The 25,925-nt window shown below is 34.3% G+C and overlaps 1 protein-coding gene across 1 annotated transcript; it reads right to left on the bottom strand.

Moving 5' to 3' along the window:
* Positions 1 to 292: 292 nt before the first annotated feature.
* Positions 293 to 5,167, bottom strand: LOC103502224 (probable galacturonosyltransferase 4). Its single transcript, XM_008466088.3, has 9 exons — positions 4,789 to 5,167; positions 4,673 to 4,707; positions 4,535 to 4,576; positions 4,300 to 4,420; positions 4,049 to 4,218; positions 2,911 to 3,179; positions 2,395 to 2,752; positions 1,652 to 2,227; positions 293 to 950 (listed from the first exon to the last, which is right to left on the bottom strand). The coding sequence occupies exons 1-9, from the start codon at positions 4,886 to 4,888 to the stop codon at positions 675 to 677; spliced, it is 1,947 nt and encodes a 648-aa protein (XP_008464310.2). The 5' UTR covers positions 4,889 to 5,167; the 3' UTR covers positions 293 to 674.
* Positions 5,168 to 25,925: the final 20,758 nt, after the last annotated feature.

Here is a 25,925-nt window from a genome sequence, read left to right as displayed (position 1 = left end):
TAGCAAATTTAGAGATATTAGCAAATTGAATCCTCAACTCATCTTTATTCGATCTCTCTCATCTTTTTATTCAAACCTTCAAAGCACCAACGTTGTTAAGTAATTTATAAACAATATTTAGGATGAAAAAAATCAAACTTCTAATTACAATCTTTAATCGAACTCACGTAAAATAATTCGAGTTAGACTCATTCATGTTGCCTACTATCAATTAGACAGAAATCAACAAATTCACTCCTTATTAGTCATCATCCACCATCACATGAAAATGGTAATAAACTAAGTCACAAAATAAAACACAATTATATTTCTTATTAGCAAAATTTAATGTACACATTACATTGCATAGGAGAATTCTTACCCTGTTTACCACCGGGTAAATTTCTAGGAAAAAACAAAACACTCTCAATCATTTACAAACTGAGCTACATCTGAGATCCCACTTACCCACAATACAAATCATTCAAAAATACTAAAATAGTAACTGGTAACTGATAATATGATTCACTCGCTCATCAGGATCTAAATTTTAAGGAGTGAAAAAAAAAAAAAAAATCTCTACATAAAGAATTGACCTAAAAGTGACTAATTTACAAAAGAAGGGGAAAAGAATGCCACCTGAAGAAATATGAGTCTGTTGCTACCAGAAGAAAGCTTTGAGGTCGGTCCCTTTGTTATGGATTAATATTGCATTGTCGAAGGTACTCGTGGTTGAAATCAACATACTTCATCCAATAGTTACGGTACCTGGGTATTGCTATCTCCAGCCAAGGTTTCATGTTTCCATTGTAATGTATGACGGCAGCTCGTTCGATTTCCTTTTGGTTGACACTAGGGTTGTATCCAAGGCCTAGAACATGCCAGGATCGGTCAAGAGGATGTGTGCGCTTCCAGAATGTTATTAGACCCGGTGGCAAGGTTCCCAACTTCCATAATTGTCTGTCATGGTTCTGGTGTTACAAGAGATGAGAAGCTTTTAGAATTTAATGGAAAATCCATGGCATGTTTGATGGTGGCAGAAAAAAGAAAAAAAAAGGGCAACTTAGAAATATTTTAATCCCCTTTTGGACTTGATTCTGTTTGTCTTCTAATTCTACTAGAGACTGTAGAGTATGGAGGGTATCATCAAGATAAGAGTCAGACGATCACTAAAATGTATAACTGAGAATAAAACCAATTAAAATCTAATTCATTTGGAGAATTAATTAATAAGAAAGTTGTAAATTGTTTAAGTTATCTTCAAAAGAACAAACCATAATAACTAAATTCTTTTATAACTGAGAAATTCACTGATAATAAATTGTTTAATAAGAACCTTTTTCAAATTATACGGACCGAATTTATAGTTAAAACTTGAAAGAAAGTTATAGATTTCTTTTATAACTGAGAAATTCACTGATGAAAGAAGAATGAATTAAAAAAGGGCGAAGAGATATCCCAAAAGACTTGAAGCTTATGGAAAAGAGTTCCAATGGGCCATGGTATGTACAAGATCATAATTACAAAAGTGTTGAGAAAGAAGACACAAGGGGGAGGCAAAGAATCCAATCGAGACCCATTTGCAGCAAAAGGTAACATTTAAGAAGACAGATGGGACCAAATTCATGAAAGGAAAAAGTTTAAGATAAGTAATTAATATTTGAAAACTTACGAGTTTCTGCCATGTGTGGTATACATCAGTTATGTTCTGCCTCTTCCATTCCTCCAAATCAAATATATTCATCCCATAAGCCCAGCCACAAGCACGAGGGTCAAAATTCTTTGATATGAGCTCATTTGAGAAATTAAGATACTTATCAAAACGGTGAAAACTTTCTCCACAAGTCTCCACTGCCCCATTTACATTCCCCTTCAGATCAAGAGACCAAAGGCCAGTAAGGTCTTTCTGCACGACTATGTCATCATCCAAAAATACCACCTTGTTCAGTTTTGGAAATATCGCTGGCAAGTAAAATCGGAGATGATTCAAGATAGATAAATACTTTGGGTTCCGAAACTTCATATTTGAATCAGAATGGGCTCTATGAGCTTTGAAGTAATAATTTATTGCTGATGGTGAACCCAATTGCTTGAGAACTGGACTGTAACTTGAATTTAACCATGAGAATTCTTCAATACTCTGAATCTGAATAGTCGCTTTTCCAGGCAAATTAACCATAAACCACATCCTCATTGCAGCATAATTGAGCCGGTCAGTAACAATGTGAAAAACATGTTTTGAGGGATCCTGTCAAATTTCAATGAAATTAAGTAAGTTGCGATGTTGTAACAAAGTTTCCCTATACCTGACTGTCAAGGGAAAACAGAGAATAAAAATCTAAAACACCTTCATAATCTTTCATTTTTCTTTTTAAGCATAAAACTTCTATATTTGTGGGTAGAAGATATATATACCTTTGCATGAGCAGTTGTTGAATTTACAACAACTGCTGCTGCCAATACATTATCTGAAAATAATGCATAATGATACAGAGTGGAGTCTTCTAGTTTTTCTTGATTGGGAAACGGCTGCTGAGAATAATTCAAGTTATAGTATTCAGTTGTCAGGCGTAAGGGAAGACAATGAAGGCCCTTAGGAAGCGTTTTTGCTGTTAATTGTGACAAGAACAATGCTTGCTTTTTGTGCACTCGTAGCTGCTCCTCCGTTGACTGGAGCATAGCCCGAATCTTTTTGACCATCAAAGCACAGTCATCCTGAATCTGCTTTCCTCGGGTCAATGTTTCATCCATTGCCCTTAACTTCTCTTGGGCACTGCATTCATCAGGTATGTAATTAACAATCAAATATTAGAAGATAGGACTACTAGCCATAATTATCACAAATTAGAATGTGGAAAGGAACAAAGTGAAATATGAAAATGCCCTAGAAGATGGCAAATATTAACATGCTTCAGAGGAAAATACACTTACTCCCTGCGCAGCTCTGAGTCTTTGTTTGCACGACTTAAAATGCGTTGGATGTCTTTCATCCGTTGGTGTAGTTGTCTAATGAAATGAACATTATTCCTTGTGGCTGAAAGGGAAAGAAACAGTTTTGCCTGGACAAGTTGATCTTTAAGATACTGAACTTTGGTATTTGGTGCAGAAGCTTCATCATCGTCTTTTTCTGATTCATACGATTCTCTTGCCTTGTGATCCTTGTCCGTAGACTGGATAGATTGTCTTTCACGTTTTCTTTCCTGGAAAATCAAGCCACAGAAGGAAAGGAGCCAGGTGAAAAAGAAGATACTGGAGATGTACATGTGTACATGCACACTGAATACAATTGTTTCTGGAAAGAAAACCATTACATCAATACTGAACTCAAAAACTGCCATAAAGACCAGCAAACCAGAATGAGTTATAAATAACAACTACCGGAGTTAGTAACATTCTAAATTACCAAGCACTGATATAAGCTCGCAGAAGACAGCAGAACTATCATAAGTTCTTAAGCTAGTACACTGATATAGTAGCATACTTGCAGCTGGACGGCATTATTTAAATTTTGATTCCACAAAATACCAAGTTAATCCAGCAAGGGTTACATTGAATATATATTTTCTTTAATAATCAGTGGTTAGAGCTTTTGAGTATTATGAAAGTGTTATTGATAATAATTTTAGTCTAGGACAAAAGATAGTGAAATATGCATGATAGCAATCCAATGAAAGTTGTTTCATCAATATATATATATATATATATATGATAGCTATCCAAAATAAATGTGACCGAGACCTTAAATCTTGAATAATTGTCTTCCATCGTCATCCAGCCGAATTAAAAAGGTAGAGAGGAAAAACAAGAGCACTAATTTGAACAATTACAACAAAACAGTTAAAGAAGGAAAAATCCGGTCTCCGGCTCCATTCATAACATACATAACATAAAAGACATAATGAACGGAAGAACTGTTCTCTATATTCCGGACCCATCAACGTTCTTCTTAGTTCTAAAAAGATACAAAAAAATGGAGCAGAGATTTATGAGAAACGAAGCTCTTTCACCACAATTTAAGAGGCATTAAGGAATTTTTGCATTAGTCAAGTGAATACTGTATGTTTTTTACCTTCACATGCTTGGGGTCGGATTGAACCGGTATGCCCTTGCTGAGATTCTGCTGCCCCGGTTGGTCGGTGATCTGCCTGATATGATTCTCACTGGTCGAACTAGCGTTCTCATTCGTAGTGGACAGTGCACGAGTAGATTTATACTCCCGCGATTCCGGTAATTGCAAATCTGTAACGATAAGATTTGCAAAATTGTACAAGCGCAAGGGGGAAAAAGAAAAGCTCAATTGAAAGTAAAAATTTAAAATACCATGAGCTGAGGCTTGGCCATCGGTTGAATTCTGTTCGATAGCAGATGCATCCGGGTTTGAATGAACTATATTTTTAGAATACACAGTTCCAACGGGTTCTTTAAGTGTCCTAGTGGATTCCTGATAGAAGAAATAAGACCGAATGAGCAGAGATCTAGAAGTTAAAGCCAGAAAAAAGAGGAGCAAGAAATCAAAGAGAGGAGATAGAGAAAGCAAGAACAAGAAATTACTTACAAGAGGAAGTATATTCAAATGTTCAGAATGACTGCTTAAAGTCTGTGAAGAAGAAGAGAAGAAAAGAAAAAGTAACAATGCATATATTAATACAGGTAATTCAACAAAAAGAAGAGAAAACCGCAGAATTGCACTTACAAAGCTGAAATCTTCTTCGAGAAATTCACCTCTGGCTGAGAAAAAGAGAGAGAAAAATGAGTAACACAAAGTAGTGAAGAAGGCGACAGGAAATTCAATAGGGAGTAGGAACTTACAGGAGGAGAAATTGAAGGATCCAAGACGATGAGTGTAAAGGAGAATGGGAGCAATGACAGTGACAAAAAGCATTAACAGCACCAAATTCCTGACCATCATTGTTGCACCTTGTGTTGTGTCGGTGAGATTTGAAAAGAGAAATGGGAAGAAGAAGAAGAAGAAGAAGATGATGATGATGATGATGATGAAGATGAAGATGGCAATGGAGATTGGGATTCAGGTCCTTATGGTACGAATCGCATCAGCCATAGCCAGAAAATTGAACAAAGAGTTTGTTCACTTGGAAGAGATACGGCACGAGAGATAGAGAGAGAGAGAGAGAGAGAGAGAGAGTGGTTGTGGAATTCCTAGTCTACTTGTTATTCCATCTTTCATTTTCTTTAATAAGTTAAAGCGATAAATTAGAAATAAATAACAACAATGAAGAGCCAAACACACGGAGGATTCTGCTTTGATTTTTTTCCTCTTTTTTTTTTTTTTTTTAATCTCAAATTTCAAATTTAATCCCTACGGTTGGAAAGAAGATTAGAATGTAATCCACGTGGTGTTAGGGCAGTTTGGATTAACCTATATTGTTCAAAATAATAAAAAATAAAAAAACATTTATGTCTTTGCCATTTCTTCCTCAAATTTATTTGTTTTCATATTCAACTATTTTTATTTATGTCAAATTACCGTAGAAAAAACTATAAAATACCCTCAAATAATAATTTAAAATAACTTTCACTACAATTGAGGGAGATAGTGGTCGAACAATGGTAGCCACCACAATATAGCGGGAAGTAAGATCACTTTTAAGACGTTTTTTTAGTTTTAAAAGTTATATTAAGTCAGGAGCAAATAAACACCAAACAATTTATAAGAAGGTCATTTTTCTAAAAGCTTTTTAATAATTATATCTTTTTTAGATATATTTGAAATGATTTTTTAAGGGTTTATAAGTGAAAAAGATGTTTATGTTATAAACACTTTGAAAATTCAATTAAAACCAGCCTCTGTTTTGTAAACTTATTGTTTTCGATATATTTTGACTGGCTTTCAAACACTTGAACGTTTTGCAAAATGGTTTTTTAATAAATAGCTAAATACTTGAAAAATATTTCAAAAACATTTTTAAAATTTAAGAGTTAGCTTTTCTTTATTTTTCTTATAGAACTTCATGCATAATTATAAAATCTGTATAAATAGTATCACATATAAACTAGGAAAATCTTCATAAAGATAATAAATCGGCAAAATATTTACGGAAAGCCAATGAAGGTGGCCAATTTTTAAATATTCGAGGTTTGTCATTCCTTCTCATTGTCTTTCTTTTCTTCCTCTTTTGTTGTGGCACTTCGGTCTTCAACGCAAAAAAAATCGTCCAAGTCCGACAAATAATGATGAAAGAAACGAGGCAGCTATTGAACGAATTGTTAAAAGGAACAAAGACTGCAAAACAGAAACTGGATTAGTGAAAGACTGAGTCGCGGAACACGCTCTCTTTAAGACGTTTCGCGGCTCTGCTCTGAATCATGCAAACAGACTTATGTCTCGTCGTCCTCGGGATAAAACAATCCTTTTTCGTCAATTAGTTTTGCACAGAAACTAATTGAAACCGAAACACTAAAAAAAGAACAACTCGGAAAATTTTGAAGAGAATGAGAATTTGAGAGAAGATTGTTTGTTGTATCTAAAAATGAAAACTGAGGGATGTATATATATAGCGGTGGATGATCAGTAACGGTTAAAATAATTTAATTGTGAAACGTCACAAATATATTATAGTAAAAATTTTAACGGTCAAAAAATTAATTTTGTAACGTTTAATGGTCAAAAAATTACTTCTTAACATTTAACGGTCAAATTAATTTTGTAACGCTTAACGGTCAATAAATTTTTCATCCAATAATCCCTCACTTGAAATTTTTTTACTATCAGTCTCCCACTTGAAAAATTTTAAAAACATTTTCATCGAGTAGTGTCTATCTCTATAATGTTGTGCTTAAGTAAAGGTGTCTGATGACTTGAACTTTTACATATTGACAATAGTTTAGAGTATTGTAAAATAACTCGTAGTTTTGAACTTTACTTCTAATACTATCGCACACACAACATTATTTGAGTGAAGTTCTAAAATAGCCCGTGCTTTATGGCCTTGCACGTATATCCCAGTTTAGTGAATGCTCTAGGAATCTGCCCATAATTCCATAGGAAGCGGACATCACTTCTACATTCACAAAGGTGAATCTATCAAGAGTATTCCTGTAGCTAGGTACCCTACTTGATATCAAGTATAGATTTCATTAAGAATAAAGTTCAGCCTCATCATACGTTTCAGGATGTCATGCTAATCACTAAACCATAAGAATGAGACTTTTAAATATTTAACATGATTCTTGTCATATTACTTGTGATCCATTATTACCCATTGAACTTGTTTCTTAGGATTTCCAGTCTTTCAAGTTGGGTTTACCTCACAATAATTTAAGTTTTAATAAGCTCAAGTCCTATTCTTTCTGATGTTTTAAAAACCTTTTCTCTAGCGAGTTCTTTCGTCAAAGGATCAGCCAAGTAGTAAGCAATTCTTTAATGGTACTGTGCTTACGACGTATCTATCGTCTCTTACCATTATAGTAACGATTTTGAACTTTTGCGATAGCTGCAATACTATCACAATGGATTAGTATGGTTGGTATCGATCTTTCCCATGTGGGAATCTCTGAGAGCAAGCTTCGAAGCGAGCTTGCTTCTTCACTAGCAGCAGCTAGTGTTATTATTGCTGACTCCATCATTGGTTGGGCTAAGATTGTCTGTTTCTTGGATTTCCAAGCCACAGCTCCTCCTGCTATATTAAAAATAAGTCACTTATAGCCTTTGAGTCACCTGAGAGAATGTTCCAATCAGCATCGCTGTAACCTTCAAGTACCGCGGAAAACTTATTATAATGTAATCCTAGGTTTTTGGTTTTCTTAAGGTATCTCATTATTCTCTCTATCGCATTCCAATGTTCTAGACTGGGTCTGCTGGTAAACCTACATAATAATCCTACAACGTAAGCTATGTCTGGTCTAGTGCAATCAGCAACATACCTCAAACTACCTATGATACTAGCATGCTCGGATTGGTTAACACTGTCACTAGTGTTCTTGAATAATTTCACTAGAGTCATAAGGTGTATAAGCTGGTTTACTATCGAAGTAGTTGTACTTCTTTAGAATCTTTTCTATGTAATGAGATTGATCTAAAGAAATTCCATTTTCAGTTCTTGTAATTTTGATATCTAAGATTACATCAGCTTCATCTAGGTCTTTCATGTCAAAATTTGCACTCAACATAGATTTTATATCATTTATGACGTGCAAGTTTGATCCAAAGATTAACATGTCATCTACGTATAGGCATATGATAATACATAGCCTACCTTTAGTCTTATAGTAGATACATTTGTCACTTTCATTTACTTTGAATCCTTTTGACATGAGTAAGTTGTCAAACTTTTCGTGCCATTGCTTGGGAGCTTGTTTTAGGCCATAGAGGGATTTATCTAGTTTGCAAACTTTGGATTCTTGGTCGTGAACTATGAACCCTTCAGGTTGTTCCATGTAAATCTCTTCTTCTAAATCACCGTTTAGGAACGCAGTTTTAACATCCATATGATGGATTAAGAGATTGTTCAGGGCAGATATAGATATCAACACTCTAATAGAGGTGATTCTAATGACCGGGGAAAAAGTATCAAACAAGTATATGTTTTCCCTCTGCCTAAATTCTTTTGCTACTGATTTAGCTCTATACTTATCTACTAATCCATCAGGTTTGAGTTTCTTCTTTAAAACCCATTTGCAGCCTATAGCTTTACATCTAGGGAGTAAGTCAACTAGGTGTCTAGTTTTATTGGATTCAAGAGAGTCCATTTCACCATTGATAGCTTCTTGCCATAAATTGGCATGTACTGAGGATAATGCTTCTGTTACATCTTTTGGATCTTCTACGTTGTATGTTTCGAAGTCTTCTCCAAAGTCTTTTACTGTTGTAGCTCTCTTGCTTCTTCTAGGCTCAGGATCTACTTCCTTGTCTTGGGTTTGGATCCTAATTAGAGGTAGACTACTGGAACTTAAGCCCCCACTAGTTTGACTATATAGGTCCCCACTATTTCTAGATTTAAAAGAAAATCTATCCTCGAAAAATCTACGTCATTCGATTCTATGATTACTTTGTTTTCTAAGTCATATAATCTATATGCTTTACTATTTTTAGCGTATCCTATGAAGACACATTCATAGGCTCTACTTGCTAATTTCCTTCTTTTTGGATCAGATATTCTAACATAAGCTAGGCAGTCCTAAGTTCTAAGATAAGACAAATTTGGTGTTTTATGTTTAAGGATTTCGTATAGTGAAGTTTTACTGTTTGATTTAGGAATCCTATTAAGAACATAATTAACAATCTTAATTATTTCACCCCACCAAGATGGTGCGGCTCATAACTCAAGTAAGATAACAACTATTAACTCAGTTAGAGTTATATTCTTTCTTTCTGTTTTTCCATTCATTTCAGAGAATAAGGGTGCAGTAGTTTCATGTATTATTCCTTTTGAGTTATAAAACTCATTGAAAGCAACTGAATCATATTCAGTTCCTTTATCACTACGAAGTTTCTTAATTATTTTGGTAAACTGGTTCTCTATTTCAGTTACAAAGACTTTGAACATTTCATAGGCATCACTTTTATTTTTAAGCAGATAAATAAAAGTGTAGTCAGAATAGTCATCTATAAAGGTAATTACATATCTTTTACTGTTTCTAGTTAAAGTGCCATCAAATTCACATAAGTCAGGATGAATTAATTCTAAAGGCTTTGTTACTCTAGTTACAGACTTATGCGAGGTTTTAGTTATCTTAGCTTGACTATAACATGCACATTTCTTAAAATTATGCATAGATAACTTATGTATAAGATTTAACCTACTCATGTTATTAATTAATCTTTTATTGACATGACAAAGTCTAGCATGTCAAACATTAAAAGAAGTCAACATGTAAGCAGAAGATGAAATCTTATTAATTTCCAGATTCAATTTGAATATGCCATCAGTAGCATAACCCTTCCCCACAAATATATTGTTTTTAGTTAAAGTAAACAAGTATGATCCTATGGTTTGTGTGAATTCAGCCTTGTTGAGAAGATATCCGGAGACCAAATTCTTTCGAATTTCTGAAGTATGCAAAACTTCCTTCAGCACAAGCGTCTTGTCGGATGTGAATTTCAGTTCTACTTCTCCAATACCAGCCACCTTGGTTGTGTGATGATCTCCTAGAAGGATATTTTTATCCTTAATTTCATTATATTTTCTAAAAAGACTAAGGTCGTGGAAGACATGGTGGGATGCACTAGTATCTAGCCACCAACCTTCAGACCCCCCATCACATTAACTTCAGATATCATAGCTACTAATTCATCTTCTATCAGGTTCGCCTGCGCTGTAGGACAACTCCTGTTTCTACAATTTCTAGCTAAATGACCAGGCTTATTACAATTATAACAAACAATTTATACCGCACTTCTAGACTGTGGGTTGTTTTGTTTGTTGGATCCTCGTTTCATCTTGTTTCCTTTCGGCTTCAGATCTGGTTTTAGAATTGCAGTGGGCTTCTTTCTAGGGATAGCGTTCACCTCTTCTTTTTTATCATGCTTCCTTGCTTCCTCCTCTATCCTTAGCCTCGTGATTAGACTTTCTAGTGAGAACTCCTTGGTTTTGTGCCTTAAGGTGTTCTTGAAATCCTTCCACAATGGAGGTAATTTATCAATAATAACAACAACTTGAAATTGATCATCGAGTGGCATACCTTCACTAATAATCTCGTGGGCTATTTTCTGGATTTCATGTGACTGTGACTCCACGGATTTGTCATCCTCCATTCGATATCTTAAGTATCGATTGACATTGTACTTCTTCGACCCCGCTTCCTCAGTATCGTACTTCTTTTGTAGCGCATCCCACACTTCTTTTGCAGTAGTCATGGTACTATAATAATCATATAGTTCATCAGTAAGACCATTAAGAATTAGGTTCTTACAGATGAAGTCAGTTTCTGTCTAGGTGGCGAGGTTCTTTAGTTGTTATTCAATAGGATCTTTTTCTGAAACCTTTGGCATTTCAGTAGTACAAGTAGTGGCCACCTTATTCAGCGTGAGAAAAAATAACATCTTTTTGTTTCCACCTTTTGAAGTGTGCTCATTCAAAACGGAATGGACGGTTGAGATCAGAAGACATCAAGATGAATTGGATTTGTCCGGCCATCACAGCAAAAAAGAAAACATCTTAAAATTGTTGTGGCACCTTTAATACAAAAAAATCATCCAAGTTTGGCAAATAATGATGAAAGAAATGAGGCAGCTATTGAACGAATTGTTAAAAGGAACAAAGACTGAAAAACAGAAACTGGATTAGTGAAAGGTTGAGTCGCGGAACACGCTCTCTTTAAGACATTTCGTGGCTCCACTCTGAATCGTACAAGCAGAATTATGCCTCGTTGTCCCTAGGATAAAACAACCATTTTTTGTCAATTAGTTTTGCACAGAAACTAATTGGAACCGAAACACTAGAAAAAGAACAACTCGGAAAACTTTTAAGAGAATGAGAATTTGAGAGAAGATTGTTTGTTGTATCTAGAAATGAAAACTGAGAGATGTATATATAATGGTGGAGGATCAGTAACGATCAAAAGAATTTAATTGTGAAACATCACAAGTTTATTATAACAAAACTTTTAATGGTCAAAAAATTAATTTTGTGACGTTTAACAGTCAATAAATTAATCTGTAACATTTAACGGTCAAATTAATTTTGTAACGCTTAACGATCAATAAATTTTTCATCCAATATCTTCTGAAAATTTTTTCTTTCCATCCTCTCTCTTCTCTTTCTCTTTTTTTTTTTTTCAAACTGTTATTTGGTTCAAGATGTTATACCAAATATTAAAGATCATGTTTTTTATTTTTTTTCAAACTGTTATTTGGTTGTTTGTACTAGATATAAAAGATCTTTAAAAAACGTCATTTAGAATTGGGTATCCAAATTAAAACAATTGTATACCAAAAATCTTTAAAAAAATCGTTTATATTTGGGTACCGAACTCTAGAGATCGTGTACAAAAGAATCTTGAAAAAATCATATAGCCAAATTTAAACGATCGTGTACCAAAAAAAACTTGTATAAAACAATAGAAAAATCTAAATGATCCTGTATTACGTGGTTGTTGACGAAACATTTTTGGTATTTTCCACATTGTGGGCCTGTAGGCTTTTTCCATTTTTGAAATTGTGTTTATACGGTGTAAATATTTTACCGTTTTGTTATATATTTTTTTAAAAGACTCTTGTAAACTATTTATGAGAATTTTATATAATATAAAAATTAAACTAGATATATGTTAGAATGGACAGTAATATATATATAAACTTCATAAACTCTTATTTTATTTTTTTCAAATAGATATACCTATTAATGTCAAGCAGTAAAAGAAATATGTATATTAATTAAAATGTTTTTAATTTTTATATGTACGTATAAACTATAAAATTGTTGTGTGTTGTTATAGAATAATATATGTATATATATATAAATGAAACGATGTAGGATAACTTTTTGTGTCCTCATTACCCCCTACTTTTGTAATAAATTAATGTGTTACCCTTTTTAGATGAAACAGAAATCTTAGATTGTTGTTTTATAGGTATCTTTTGAGTTTACGCAATTGATGTGGATGAGATTCAAGCCTCATAATGGTGCATGGTTTTTCAAATATATGAGTTAGTTGAATATAATAAATACATTTGATATTTACTGAATTGCAACTGCTCAACTTTGTGCTTAATTAATACAGAAATACAAAATAATGAGTTAGTTAGGAATTCCATAGGTTTTTTGAAAAAATTGGATGCATCTACTAATTGAACACAAACTTCCAAGTTTAAGTTTACCTTCATTCTTATATTTGAAAAATTGGATTAACCTAATTTAAAGTTATTTTTGGTAATTCAACCAAATTTAATACAATAATTGAGGAGGAACCATTAATTAAGATGGACGAGGAAATGAGAAATGAGAGATGAAAGATGAAAAATGTTTTGTATTTTTTTTTTTTTTTTTTTTTTTTTTTACTTTTAGTGGATTATTTCAAATTATTGAAAAATCTTATTTTTATTTGCGTGGAAATAATTGTTTGAAGACAATGATAGTTTGAGTTGAAAAAACAGTAAAGAATGAAATAATGAGTTTGAGAGATGTCGGCGAAGAGGCATTTAATAGAATCGTGTGGAGAAAGATCAAGTAAATGAATGCCACGTCATTCATCACTACCTTCCATAATTATTTTCGTTCTCACTTTTCTTAACAAATTATAAAAATTAACCTAATAATTGTACTCTTTTAAATGGTAAATTGTTAAGTTCTGTCATAAAAAAAAATAGATGTATGTTAGGACTTAACATTTCAATGTTTCACTACTTATTCAATAAATCTCCTATTTATACGAAATAATGGTCGATACATGTCAATGAGTCCAATGTAACGAGAACTGTTTAATTCGAAGCTAAAACAAGCTCAAACATGAAAAAAAGGAAACTTCGTCAATAAACAAAAGTCTGCGCTGCGATTCGAAGCATAGCACTGTCTAATTGGAGCAATGAATGTTGTGGCGCCCAAATTGGCTTTGTGGGACTACCAAGTTTGACGAAAATGAATAGGTGCGCATGAGCCTTTTTCCCCCGGCTGACTTAGTGACTTATTTAAGTCCATTTTCCCCTTGTCATTTATAATTTGCACCTAGTTTTGAATTTACACATTCTTAGAGGCAAAATTATCTTGTAAAATTCTCTCTACCCAATCAAAAAATTCTTTCAATTTTTCTTCAAGAAATGACAACCTTCTTTGAGATTTCCTTTGGAACTACTTTGAAGAATATGATTAACTAAGGTACCTTCTTGGGAATGGAAGTTTTAGTTAGTTTTTCTTGAGAATCTATCTTTTTGTAGCTTCTTGATTTGATCTTTAGTTAAACTTCTTTTCTTGCTTTTGGAAAATGACTCTTGTTTGATTGACTTGATCATCAAAGATTTCTTGAATTAATGTTTAATTTCTAGAGGCACTAAACACAATTTTTAAAGCATGATTGATTTTGAAATGTTGTATTGATCATCTTTTAGCATGTCTATCCTATTGATCTTTCATTAATTCCCAATTTTAATTTCAACCAATCAATCTTTCTTGAGATAGAGACACTTCTTGCTCTTGAGAGTCTCAAAATAGAAGCCTAGGATGTTAATGCAATTAGATTTTGTGAAATACGCTAGGAAGAAAGCATTTTTTTTTTAAAAATTATTATGAATTTTGAAGTTGTTTCTTAATTCATTGCTTGAGGACAATTAATTTTTTGGACTAATTGGTTGTGGGTTAAATTGAATTGCAATGTATTCCTTATTCAATGATAGATAAATTGCTAGAGCTATTCATTCCCATCTTTATAAATTTATTGATAGAATTATCTTTCTTTTGTTATGCTAATCACTTTCTTGAAAACTACCAAAAAGATTTAGTTGCTTTTTTTTAGCTTGAATTCTTATTTGATACCATATAAAACCCCCTCGTTACGTAATTCTTTGATTTTGAATTATTAATTCTTTTCACGAAGTCTCTTGGCTTCAACCCCATTCTTGCTCTATATTACATTCTTTTTGCATTAATATTTTTAGTAGAGAGATTGGGTAAATAATTCTTTGAAGGATTCAAAATTTGTAGTTTCTTAATAACCCAATCAATTGTTTGTATCTTCTTTGAATATCTTTTGCACCATTGCTTATTGTTTGCATCTTTTTCTTAAAAAATAACCCCCTGTTTAGAATCGTGTTCAAAATGGCATCATTGTTGGGGACTTCCTTGCAATAGGTACCTACCAATTCTTGATTTGAAAAATTCTTGAATCTTAATAAAAAATAACAAAAATAGGTTGTTTGTGAATGGTTTTTACACTTCCTTTTGTTGCATGACCCGTTCATCCGGGGTATAGAATTTGATTTTTTTTAAAGATATAACATGAGAGGAACGACGATTACGAAGGGAGAGGAGAGAAGAAAGAAACCACCAAAATAATTTTCTTGGCCAAAATCAACCTAGAGGATTAGGAGAGAAACTAGAACCTAGGGAAAAAACCAAGAAAGAAAGATAATTAAAGAGATACGAGAGAAAGCCTTGAGAAAGCTTGTCAAGCCTGATCTAGCTCAAAGAACATTGTGCATAGTTATCCCACCAACCACCGTACCCTTTGAAATGAAACTTGAATTGTTACACTTACTACCTATCTTTAAGGGAGCTCGGGGTAGGACCTTCCATTAACATCTTAAGGATATCCATATGGTATGTGACTTAATGAGGATTGCATGGTATTTTGAAGGAACAATTAAACTTGAGAGCATTCTCATTCTCCTTCTCCTTAACTGATAGTGCCAAGAGGTGGCTCTACTACCTCAAACCGGATTTAATTACTACACGGACTAGCCCAAAGAAAAAAAATCTTGAAAAATTCTTTCTCGCATCACGTTCACATAATATTAATTAGAAAAGAAATTTATAGTATTTGACAAGCCTATGGAGAGTCACTTTTCGAATATTGGGAAAGGTACAATGAACTTTGTGCTAGTTTTCCTACCATCAAATCTCAGATAAATATTTGATCAAATACTTTTATTCGAGATTGTTGGCCAGCGATCGAAATACTATTGATGTTGTGGCGGGAGGTGCATTAGCCGATAAAAAACCTTTGGAGGCTTGTGATCTTATTTCCATGGTGACAAGAAATTTCCAAAGCTTGGGGAGTCGATCAATCGACTTAGATCATTCGGCTACAAAAGACCAACTTTGCTCTCAATTACTTGATCTACATTCTCTTGTTTCTTCTTTAGCCAAAGGGGCCAACCACCAAATCATGCAATGTGGCTGATAACTTATTGAAATACAAGTTATTGTAAGATTTTAGGTAAAACAATGGAGTTAAAACACGAGATAAATGACCAAAACACGTAACTTTTACTACAAATTTATAATGATAAGAGAATGCACCTTACATAATTCATCACGCTTGATTAACTATACTTTTAAGTGTTTTTATACGCAGGATGGTGAAAAGAAGAAATGAAGCGAATCGCAAGAAGAACATGTGCAAGAAATCAGGGAGAAGAAGCTGTATGACGAGTCGTAAGGTGAGATGCTAGTACAAGATCATTATGTGAGATGGTTTGCTAGTAGACAAGGTAGTTGGAGTTGATGCGATAAGAAACAACTACTTTCTGCACTAACATTTGTAGGCAATGACGAATGTGCATCACAGTAAGGACGGATGTGCAGCATAGTGTAATTAATTTCTCGCCTAAGTAAACTAATAACTTGTAGAAATATAAGTTATTATGACCTTTTAGGTAGAACAATGGAGCCAGAATGCAGGATAATGTGTCAAAATGCGTAACTTCTATCGTAAATTCATAAACATAAGAGAATATAACTTATACAAGTCTCATGCCTTTTTTACTCAGGCTTTTAATACTTTATCGTAGGATTATAAAGAAAAAAAAGACACATTGAATCACAATAGGAGTACGTACAAAAGCTATGTGATAGGAAGCTTCTCTAGCGATTAAACATCTCTAGGCGTGGAACCACTTCTTTATACGATAAGGATTTACTAACAGACAAGAATGATAGTTGGAGTTGATATGACTTGATAAGGACTACTATCGGTGCTGCCATGTTAAAAGAGTAGAAACTTCTTACCTAAAGTAGTCTATATAAAGCTTCCATCTTAACGATGTAAAGAAAGCTGGTCTGAATGGATCAGAACCTAGAGAGCTCTATGAGAGCCGGCGGAAAGGACTAGCCTTTCCACCTTCTGTAAAAGACCTTCTACCTTTTCCTCGGTCGAACTGTAAGTGAGAGCTTATAAAGGGACCTTCTATGTCTTCTCTGTCCAACTGTAAGTGAAAGCTTAGAGAGAGACCATAGAGAGAAGTCATAATCTTCTTCCCTTAACTTGTAAAAGAGCCAAGGAATGCTTAGACATTCTGCAGCTCGACTTCCCCTTCCTTATTTTCCATTTTATATTTTCATTGTAATGTTAACATGCATATTGTACATAGCCAAGGCCTACATTTATCAAAACATTGCAACTTTGTTCCATCTCAATCTATCACTTCTTTTCTGTTCATCTGTTAAAGTGTTATAAGTAATTTAGGCTCGTGGTAAGTTCTTGATAAGAAAACTAACTTATAAGGTTCATCGCGTTTAGTTGAGCTCACTTCATTGCTTGGCCAATGCTTGTCGCTAACTACTCGAGAGGGTACGTAGCAAGGACATGGTTAAACACACACGAAAAGGAGTTTAGAAATAAACTCCATCCTAGTGATTAAACCTATATCATTTATGTGCCGAAAGGAGAACAAGTATGGTAATTTGGCGTCGAGAGGTTATCACCCTTAAAAGAGAGATGATATGACCATTACAAGTAAAGAACTATAGATAGCTAACGCTTAATTAATCTTTATCATTTACATCTCGAGAGGTGAGCAAGTATGGAATTTAAGACACTGAGAAGTGTTTGCCTTAATTAGAAGATGATTGAGTAATCGTTGTCGCATTAAGGACTATTGCATGGCTTAATTGCCTACAACACGACAACATTCCTTCACACTTTCTTTAAAACAAGTTAGTTCACTCTCCATCTTCCCACCACTTCTTGTCACCCTTTACAGAATCTCTAATGTAGATAGTAGGTTTTGATATACATACAAACATATACTTTACTGTATAGATATTGCATATCGCGTAGATAAGAAGTGAACTTTATAACTTTGATAGAATTTCCCTATCTTCAATCCTGGATGACCTAGGAAACCTATCATTTCGCTTACACTTGGACAAGCGAAAGGAAAACTTGTACTGCATTTTTATCATTTGAAAATTAGCAGTGCATAGATAAGATTTTCTCCTTTTATCGCATATTCCTATCCTAATCGTCTACCAGTCATTCACTTAGAACTTAATATGACATATCCATGAACAAACGTATGCACATAATAATAAAGAAAAGAAAATAACAAGCATATGCCTATAAATACCTCCAACTCCACTATGAATAAGTAATAAAGGGGGGCTTCCCTTGAGGAGGCCAGTGAAAGGATGGGTTTTAGAGTCATTCACCATCTATAACAGTAGTTTTTCTTCTTCCACCTCTTTTTTGGTCAACTTCTAAGTGAGAGTTTAGAGAGAGAAGCTTACCCACCACTCCTCTAACTTGTAAAAGAGCCAAGAAATGCGCATGACAATGCATTTTGCGGCTTGACTCACCTCTTTACTTTCCATTTTTGGTATTTTGTAATGTATTGTTTGATTTATTAATCTCATGGCCGAAAGGCCTACATTTATCAATACAATGCATGTTTATCCACTGTCTTTCTCTCATTTCTTTACTAATCATCTTGTTGAAGTGTTTTAAGTAGTTTAAGTGTGTTATGTGCTTGATAACGGTTTTTTTTAATTATAAGACCCATCGTATTTAGCCTGAGCTTAACTCATCACCTGATCAGCGTTGGTTACGAACTGCTTGAGAGAGTAAGTAGCATAGATCTCACTAAACACGTCAGAAAGAAGTTTGGAAACAAATTTCGTTCTAGCATTTTACCTCTAATCATTTGTGTCTTGAAAGGAGAACAAGTGTAGTGTTTAGGCACCGAGAGGTTGCTCACCTTAAATAGCAAGGAAAATGTGAAGCTTATAAATAAGGAAGTCTAGATATATCACTTAATTTATCTTTTACCATTTCAATCCCGAAAGAAGAATAAATGTGGTGTTTAGGCGTCAAGAGGGCTTGGCTTAAATATAAGATGGTTAAATGATCTATATCGCATCAAGGACATCTCTTATGGTTTAAATAGCCTATAATATAGAATGTTCCTTCATCCTTCTTAATGTAAGTTAGTTTGTGTTTCAAGATCATTCTATTTCATTCCGCCTTCTATAGAATCCTCTGTATAGATATTAGGATTATAATACTTTTACTTTTATACTGTATATAATTTATACCACTTGGATTAGAAGTAGACTTTTTAACTAAGTCTGATAGCAATTCCTATGTTCAGCCTTGGCTTACCTAGGAAGCCTCTCGCTTTGCTTACACTTGGATAAGCGTGAGAAAAACTTTTACTCAACGTGGAATTAGAAGAAACATCAACGTTTGGCGAGGAAATGTACCCTTTATAACATAGTCCTCGCTTAAAGGCAAAGTTAACACTTTATTGCATAACTTAGTCTATTCACGTTGTAAGTCGTAGAATTAGACCCTTAAATGAGAAATTAACAAAATTATAAGGAAGCAAATGAGAGGCACGGAATCAATTCGAGTACTCAGTCTTGAGTTCAATCCATGAAGAGAAAGAACAAACAACTACATAAATAACAATTCTTCTAATAGTGGTATGTGTGGAATGATTAGATGCCAAATCGACAAGTGCTCTGAGCTTACGAAGGAGCTAAATGAAATGGAAGGCTTCAATAAAAGGTATGATCTCCATAGCAACACGTATAATGCAGAATGGAGAGACCATTCTAACATGAAGTGGAGAAACCAAACTCAATACAGTTAAAGGCCTTCCTATACCACTCCTCCTCCTTCTCCCTTTTCCTCTCAAAGTATGTCTTTCAGAGATATGGTTGAATCTTTAGCTACTAGTTCTCTTAAATTTCAACAGAACCTTCACCAACTCAATATGGAGACCAAGTCGTTTCAACAAGAAGCTAGAACCGACCTCACGAACATTGGAAATCAAGTCACAATTGACAATAGCATTGAGCAAGCTCGAAAACAAAGGTAAACTGCCTGCTCAACAAGAGCATGTCAATGTAAGTGCAATATCCTTTAGAAGTGGAAAATTCTATCTTTTACAATCCAAGACCCAATAGTAAATATCGATCCTTCTTATCAAAATGTCCAATTTGAGGTAAAAGTTGATGAAAAGAACGAAGCATTTCTCACACCTTCCACCAAAAAGGTAAGTGAACTCCTTTGTCTTCTCTTCCTCATTACATTCCTAAATTTCTTTTTCCTTCTAGATTAACACCCAAGAAGAAGGAGACTACCAAAGGTAAGCTTTGTCAGCCTTTTAGCCCTTACTCTTAAATTAATTAATTAATTAATGTTTTGATGGAAACAAATCTAATTTTTTATTGAAAATTTTATTATTTTGAATAGTTCATAATGTAGAGCTCGTAATAATGATTTTGACACATTTTGAATCACCTAAATTGGAGTTCAAACGAAGAAAATATTGCCAAAAGAAGCTTAACATAAAAATACCCAAGATGGTGACGTGACGACCAAATAATCAAATCGAACCAATTAGAGAATGCCACTTTGAGAATGGAGGAGTAACTACTTGTTCATGCAACATTTATTCATAGATGTGTCATGCTAAGCTCCGAATGAGTGACTTAATGGGCGACTGAATAGGATAATGCATAAAAGACAGATGTTCTACCTATGACGGATGTTCTACCTATGAGTTACAAATTTCAAATGATATGCATGTAGTACAAGTTTTTCTATCGCTTGACAAGTGTAAGCAAAACGGTAGTTTTTCTAAGTAAGCCAAGGTGGAACACAGGGAATTGATGTTTCAAATGAATCTATCGCGCAACTAATCCTATATAGTATACTTTATACAGTAATTACGCACAATATATTTATCCTAACTATATACATTATGGTGCAATTGCTGTGCAAGATGAACGTGGTGATGAAGTATAATGGAGTGTGTACTCATGTAACATGCATGACATGAAAGAATATTTAACTAATTAATCGTAATATATTGTGCACTGATGTTTTGAGGTGATACAAAGCATATATTAACTTCAGAATTAAGGCGGGTGTCCTCTCAATGCTTTTGCCATACTTGCTTGCTTCTCGAGATCCAAATACTTGAAGTTAAGCCATGATTTGTATCTGATCGGTTTGTATGCAATATAAGAAATTTATCCTAATTTAAGGCTGGCATCCTTTCGGTGCTTTCATCAACACTTGAACATTTTTGCAACTTATGCGAAGGATTAATCTCCTCGTCGTTCGCTTAGTTAAATATAGGTTCTCACTTGTCAAGTGATTACAATCAATGTGATTTCCTTTTCTCTCGAATAAAACAAGGCTTTGATTTGCACGTTTAACTAAACAGAACTTACAAAACATACATCCAGATTCTATAATACCAGTAACACATTACATTGTTCAAAATTAATTAAATGCATTGAAATTGAATAAAAAAAGAGAAATGAGAGAATGGTAGAAGAAATACATTAATATTATAAACATAACTTTAGGTTTCTTGGTCATAGAGTAAATAGTACAACTTAACACATGAGAAATGCAAAATGGAATACATATAAATGAATCGAGCCTCATAATATGATTTTCGTATTCCTCGACTATGATTTTTGCTCGTTTTGATGAGGAAAAATGGTGGGGGAAGAACTCTCTCTCTTTTGTTCTAAGCTCTCACCTAAAACTTAAGAAAAAAATGATGACGGGAAGAATGAGCTTGCTTTCTAGGATCCAATTTTGCATACTATTTCTAAAGTTAAATGCCTTTATTTATAGGCGGAGAGTGATGTTGACAGTACATGCAGGCCTCATTGATTTTTCTTATAAAGATGCATCGATGCTATGCAGAAGTCATTTTATCCTTTTTCTGACATTTGCGCCAACAAATTTTGCTTGCTAATGCTTTAGATTGCCTAGCATATTGTGATCAACGTCTTGTTGGTTGCGTGTGTCTCTTCGCGTGACGTTCTATCACCAAGCTTTACTTTTTTTTTTTTTTTTGCCTAAAATCCTATGATAAGACAAGCAAAGCGCAATAAAATAGAGATAAAATTCTTTTACAGTCAATGATAAACAATTTGATCAACTCTTCTGCTTTTCTTCGCGTTTTCTTCCAATCTTGTGCGATAAGGTTTCATTATTTTACATAAAAGGCTATAACAACTTATATTTCTACATGTTATCACACCCCAAAATTTAAAATAATGCTTGTCCTCGAGCATCATTTCAGAACTTTAAGAACTTATCCCTTCCGCAAGCTTCGCTAAACTTCTCAGAATGCATTTCTAGTTTGTCTTGCATTCTGACATTTCATTCTTTCCTTGCCTACTCTAGACTTGAAAGTATTTTAGATTCTAAACGCCACAAGTTTATGCCTTAAAATACCCTTGTTCAATTCCAAAAAATCTTATTTTTACGAAATGATTGTTGTTCCAAAATTTTTTGGTTCTTTTCTTTTCGTGCAATAAACTCTTTTATTATTTATATATGTTTGGCATTGAGTGGAAAATCATAGGTACTCTATGAGTCCGTTCTTCTCCTCAACTATAAATCTTATTGCCATATTTTATTCTCAGATTTAGCTGAAGCTTTGCTTCTTATATTTGGTTGAAAGGCGACAACATTGGAGTTTTTATTTCAATTAAATTTAAATAAAAGAATAGTTTTCTTTTTTAAGAATTTTAAGTTCCAATCGCTTGAAAATGAAAAGTTCTTTGATATTTTTTGAACGCTTTAGCTCGGACCTTGCACACCCCCAAATTTAGAACGTAACAAAGTCCTCGTTGTGAAAAGGTAAATGATAAGATGAACATATAAAAATTTACAAAAGAGGTTTGAGGTAAAGCTTGCTTGCATAAAGACTACTAGAAATATTTTCTAATTATATTTCGCTAAAGAAAGTTTTATTGCCATATACTAGTTGACTTAGAGTTTGCATAAGTATCATCATAGAAGTTATCCTTGCAAAACAACAAAAGATTGAACGCGAAGAATATAAGAATGAAGCAAGTGATAAGAAAAACATGCCACATAAATGGAAGAAATGTGAACTTATATAAAATATGATTAACTGAATGTATATAAAAGATTACAAAATAACAAATATAATTACAAAGGCAAAATTCAATTTACAAAAAAGATAGAAGCATTCCCAAATTTAGTTTTCTTGGCAGGGATTAAGGTCGCGAAGGTTTGCTTGATGGATAGGTGGGAAAGGTGATTCTAGTTTAGGTGGAATGACAAACTGTGGTACGCGTTGAACAAATACCGTATGGATATACTCCATTGAAGCTTTAAATTGCCTATCATGCCACTCTTCCATTTGCCACATTAACTTAGACTGTGTGATGACTAGGAAGGTAAGGTTAGAGACTACAGATGACAACTGATCTTGGTTCTCCGCGAGCTGGGCCAACTATTCTTTAAGTTTGACGTTATCGACATGCACTTTTTCTAACAAAGTTATCATCGCGTGATTATTTGCCTTGTAAATTTATTGCCCACCAATACTTGTTCAAATTATCGCACATGTGAGCTTTGCGATTCTGGCTCCAATGTAATCATAGATGTCCTTGCCTTCATTCTTTGTGAAGGACTCTTCAGAAGCTGGTTTCTTTAGTGCGGATGAGCTTGTCTCGCTAGCTACACCAAGGACCATTTTTTTCCTTCAGCGAGTGGGTCATCAACCACAACCCATGTCTCTATTTCGCATGATTTTATTCACAGTGGCCGTGTCCCTTCTTGTCGCATCCTCTTTAGATAGAAAAATTATTGGGACATCTTGTTGAACAACTTTTGGATCAGGGAATGGCATGTTGAGGTCAGGTCGCGGTCGTCAGGCAATTGGTGGAAGGGTGAAATGTCGATAGGCGACACAAGGAGGGTTCATCGCCTAGGAGAAGGTACAAGGGAGGAGGAAGGTTGTCATTCGAGAGTGATGGAATTTAGGAGGCGTTGAGGATGGAGTGGGCGATGGTTGTGGAGAGGATGGAGTGGGCGATGGTTGTGGAGTGGTGGTTTTTGGGTTAGAGTGGGCGATGGTTGTGGAGTGGTGGTTTTTGGGTTAGTTTTTGGGTTAACACTCAGCTTAGGGCTACACTGATTGGGGGAGATGGGTGATTTAGGTGGAGGTGGAGGCGTTGAAGGGAAGAGAGGTAGGGTATGGTTATTTTTAGGCAAGGGAGGGGGAAGAGTTTTGTCCTTAGGAGAAGGTGGATTATCATGCTTTGGTGGTGAGGGGGTTAGGTCTCTAATGTGTCGCTTTAGGGAGAGCCTTTCATCATCTGGCAACCTTTTTTGTATCGGTTTTTTGTGGCGAGCAGGATTTTGTTCAATGGCCTTTTCCTTGGTCGCATCACCCTTTAACTTTTTTGGCAGGTGGCGTGGAGGTTGATGCGACCTTCATTTTCAATGGCGGCGGTGGAGGTGAATTATTCTCTTCTTCTCTTGACTCAACTTCTTTTTCTTCACCAAGTGTTTTTAAGTGACACTTTTCCTATTTGTGTTGGTGATATGTGATTAGTCTGTTGAGCCCGGCCTGGTTACAAATTCCACTTGTGATTTTCATTTGTGAAAACCCGACGAAAGAGGGGATGTACATTAGACATAACTTCTCCACCATGAAGGGAAACGACTTTGCTCCTTTTAGGACTTCAATCTAGGTGAGATAGCCTCTTGATGTCACCTTGAAAGGTTGATCTTTCCACCAATTTTACTAGATGAATCCTATATTGGGAGAAAATCCAATAGAAAAATAAATGGAGCAAAGCAAAAGATTGATAGCAGAAAGAATAGAAAAAATTCCAAAGAAAGAAAAGAGTTAAAAGCAAAGCAAATGCTTGCTTATCGAAAAAAGGTGAGGCTGGAGCATAAAAAAAAGTGAAAAAAAAAAAACAAAATCTCAATTAAAAAAAACAAGCAATTGCACGATTAAGTTGAAGGGTTACTCATGTCTTCATGATTAGTAAGGGTTGCCCATTGTTAATGTGGCGTGAACCCCTACGGGGGGAACTTCCCTTTTTCCTTAGTAAAATAAGTTCATCCTTAGTCTAGCATTCCATAGTCAATATATTAATGTAATCCTTGTAGGACTCAAAGAAAATTAAAAAAAACTTAAATGTATGAAGTAAAGAAAGAAACAAGTAAAGTAGAACACAAAGTGAATAAGTAAAAAAACGTACTTATAATGCAAATGTAAAATGTAAAAAGAGAAAAAAATTGGATAAGTAAGGTTAAGTAAAAGAGATAAAAAAAGGGACTCACTCAAACTTAAGATTTAGGTTGCGTTCCGGGAGATCCAAGAGTAGCTTGTGGAGTAGGTTCGTTTGATAGGGGTGTCTCAAATACAGGTGGAGTGATAAGGGCAGGTATGCATTGGACATGGGCCATGTAGATATAATCCATGAGAGATTTGTAATGCATATCATTCACATTGAAGCTCACCTAATTAAAAGGTTCTGGGTCTGAATCTGTGTGATAACTTATAGAAATACAAGTTATTAAACTTACACTCATTTACACTGTATAGTTTATTCTTTTATACTACCTAAACACCTAGTGAACCCTAGAACTAAGTTTTGATATCAATTCACTGTGTTCGACTTTGGATCACCTAGATAAACCTATTGTTTCACTTACACTTGGGCAAGCAATATGAATACTTGTACACGATGAGGACTTAGAAGTATGAGATGAATTGAGACATTGGGAGCATTGTTTAAGCAATGATCATGTCTGAAGCATAATGAAGAGATTCACAAGGAGCATTTTGCATGTAATGATCTTGAATCAATGACATATTAGATTAAGCTGTAGGAACAGTTGAGTAAGATTGACTCCCTATAAGCATTGATTCTACAATTACAATCTTAAGTCCAATCTTTGATGGTCACAAGCAATTACCAACCCTTTTTGAGAAATGGTCAGATTACATGGTATTCTACATACTATTATGTCTAAAAGAGATTAAAATTCTTAAGCCATTTATGGAAGACATTATGGACAAAAATTGACATAACACTTAAGTACAGTTCCACAACCCATCCTCAAATTGACAGCTAGATGGAGGTAAGCAATAAAACACTTGACAAAGGATAATCTCACGAAAAAAAAAAGTAACCCAAGTTTCTAAAAGAAGTAGAATGTTATCACAAGTCAAAATCAAGGTTTAAGGTTCCTACATTGGTTGAAGCTTGAGGGAGCATGTACCAAGAAGTTGTTGTCCACGTTGTCGAAAT

The sequence above is a fragment of the Cucumis melo genome, chromosome 12 (assembly GCF_025177605.1).
Source record: "Cucumis melo cultivar AY chromosome 12, USDA_Cmelo_AY_1.0, whole genome shotgun sequence".
Classification (NCBI taxonomy): domain Eukaryota; kingdom Viridiplantae; phylum Streptophyta; class Magnoliopsida; order Cucurbitales; family Cucurbitaceae; genus Cucumis; species Cucumis melo.
Note: the sequence above shows the minus strand (reverse complement) of the source record. Positions and strands in the feature narration are given on the sequence as shown.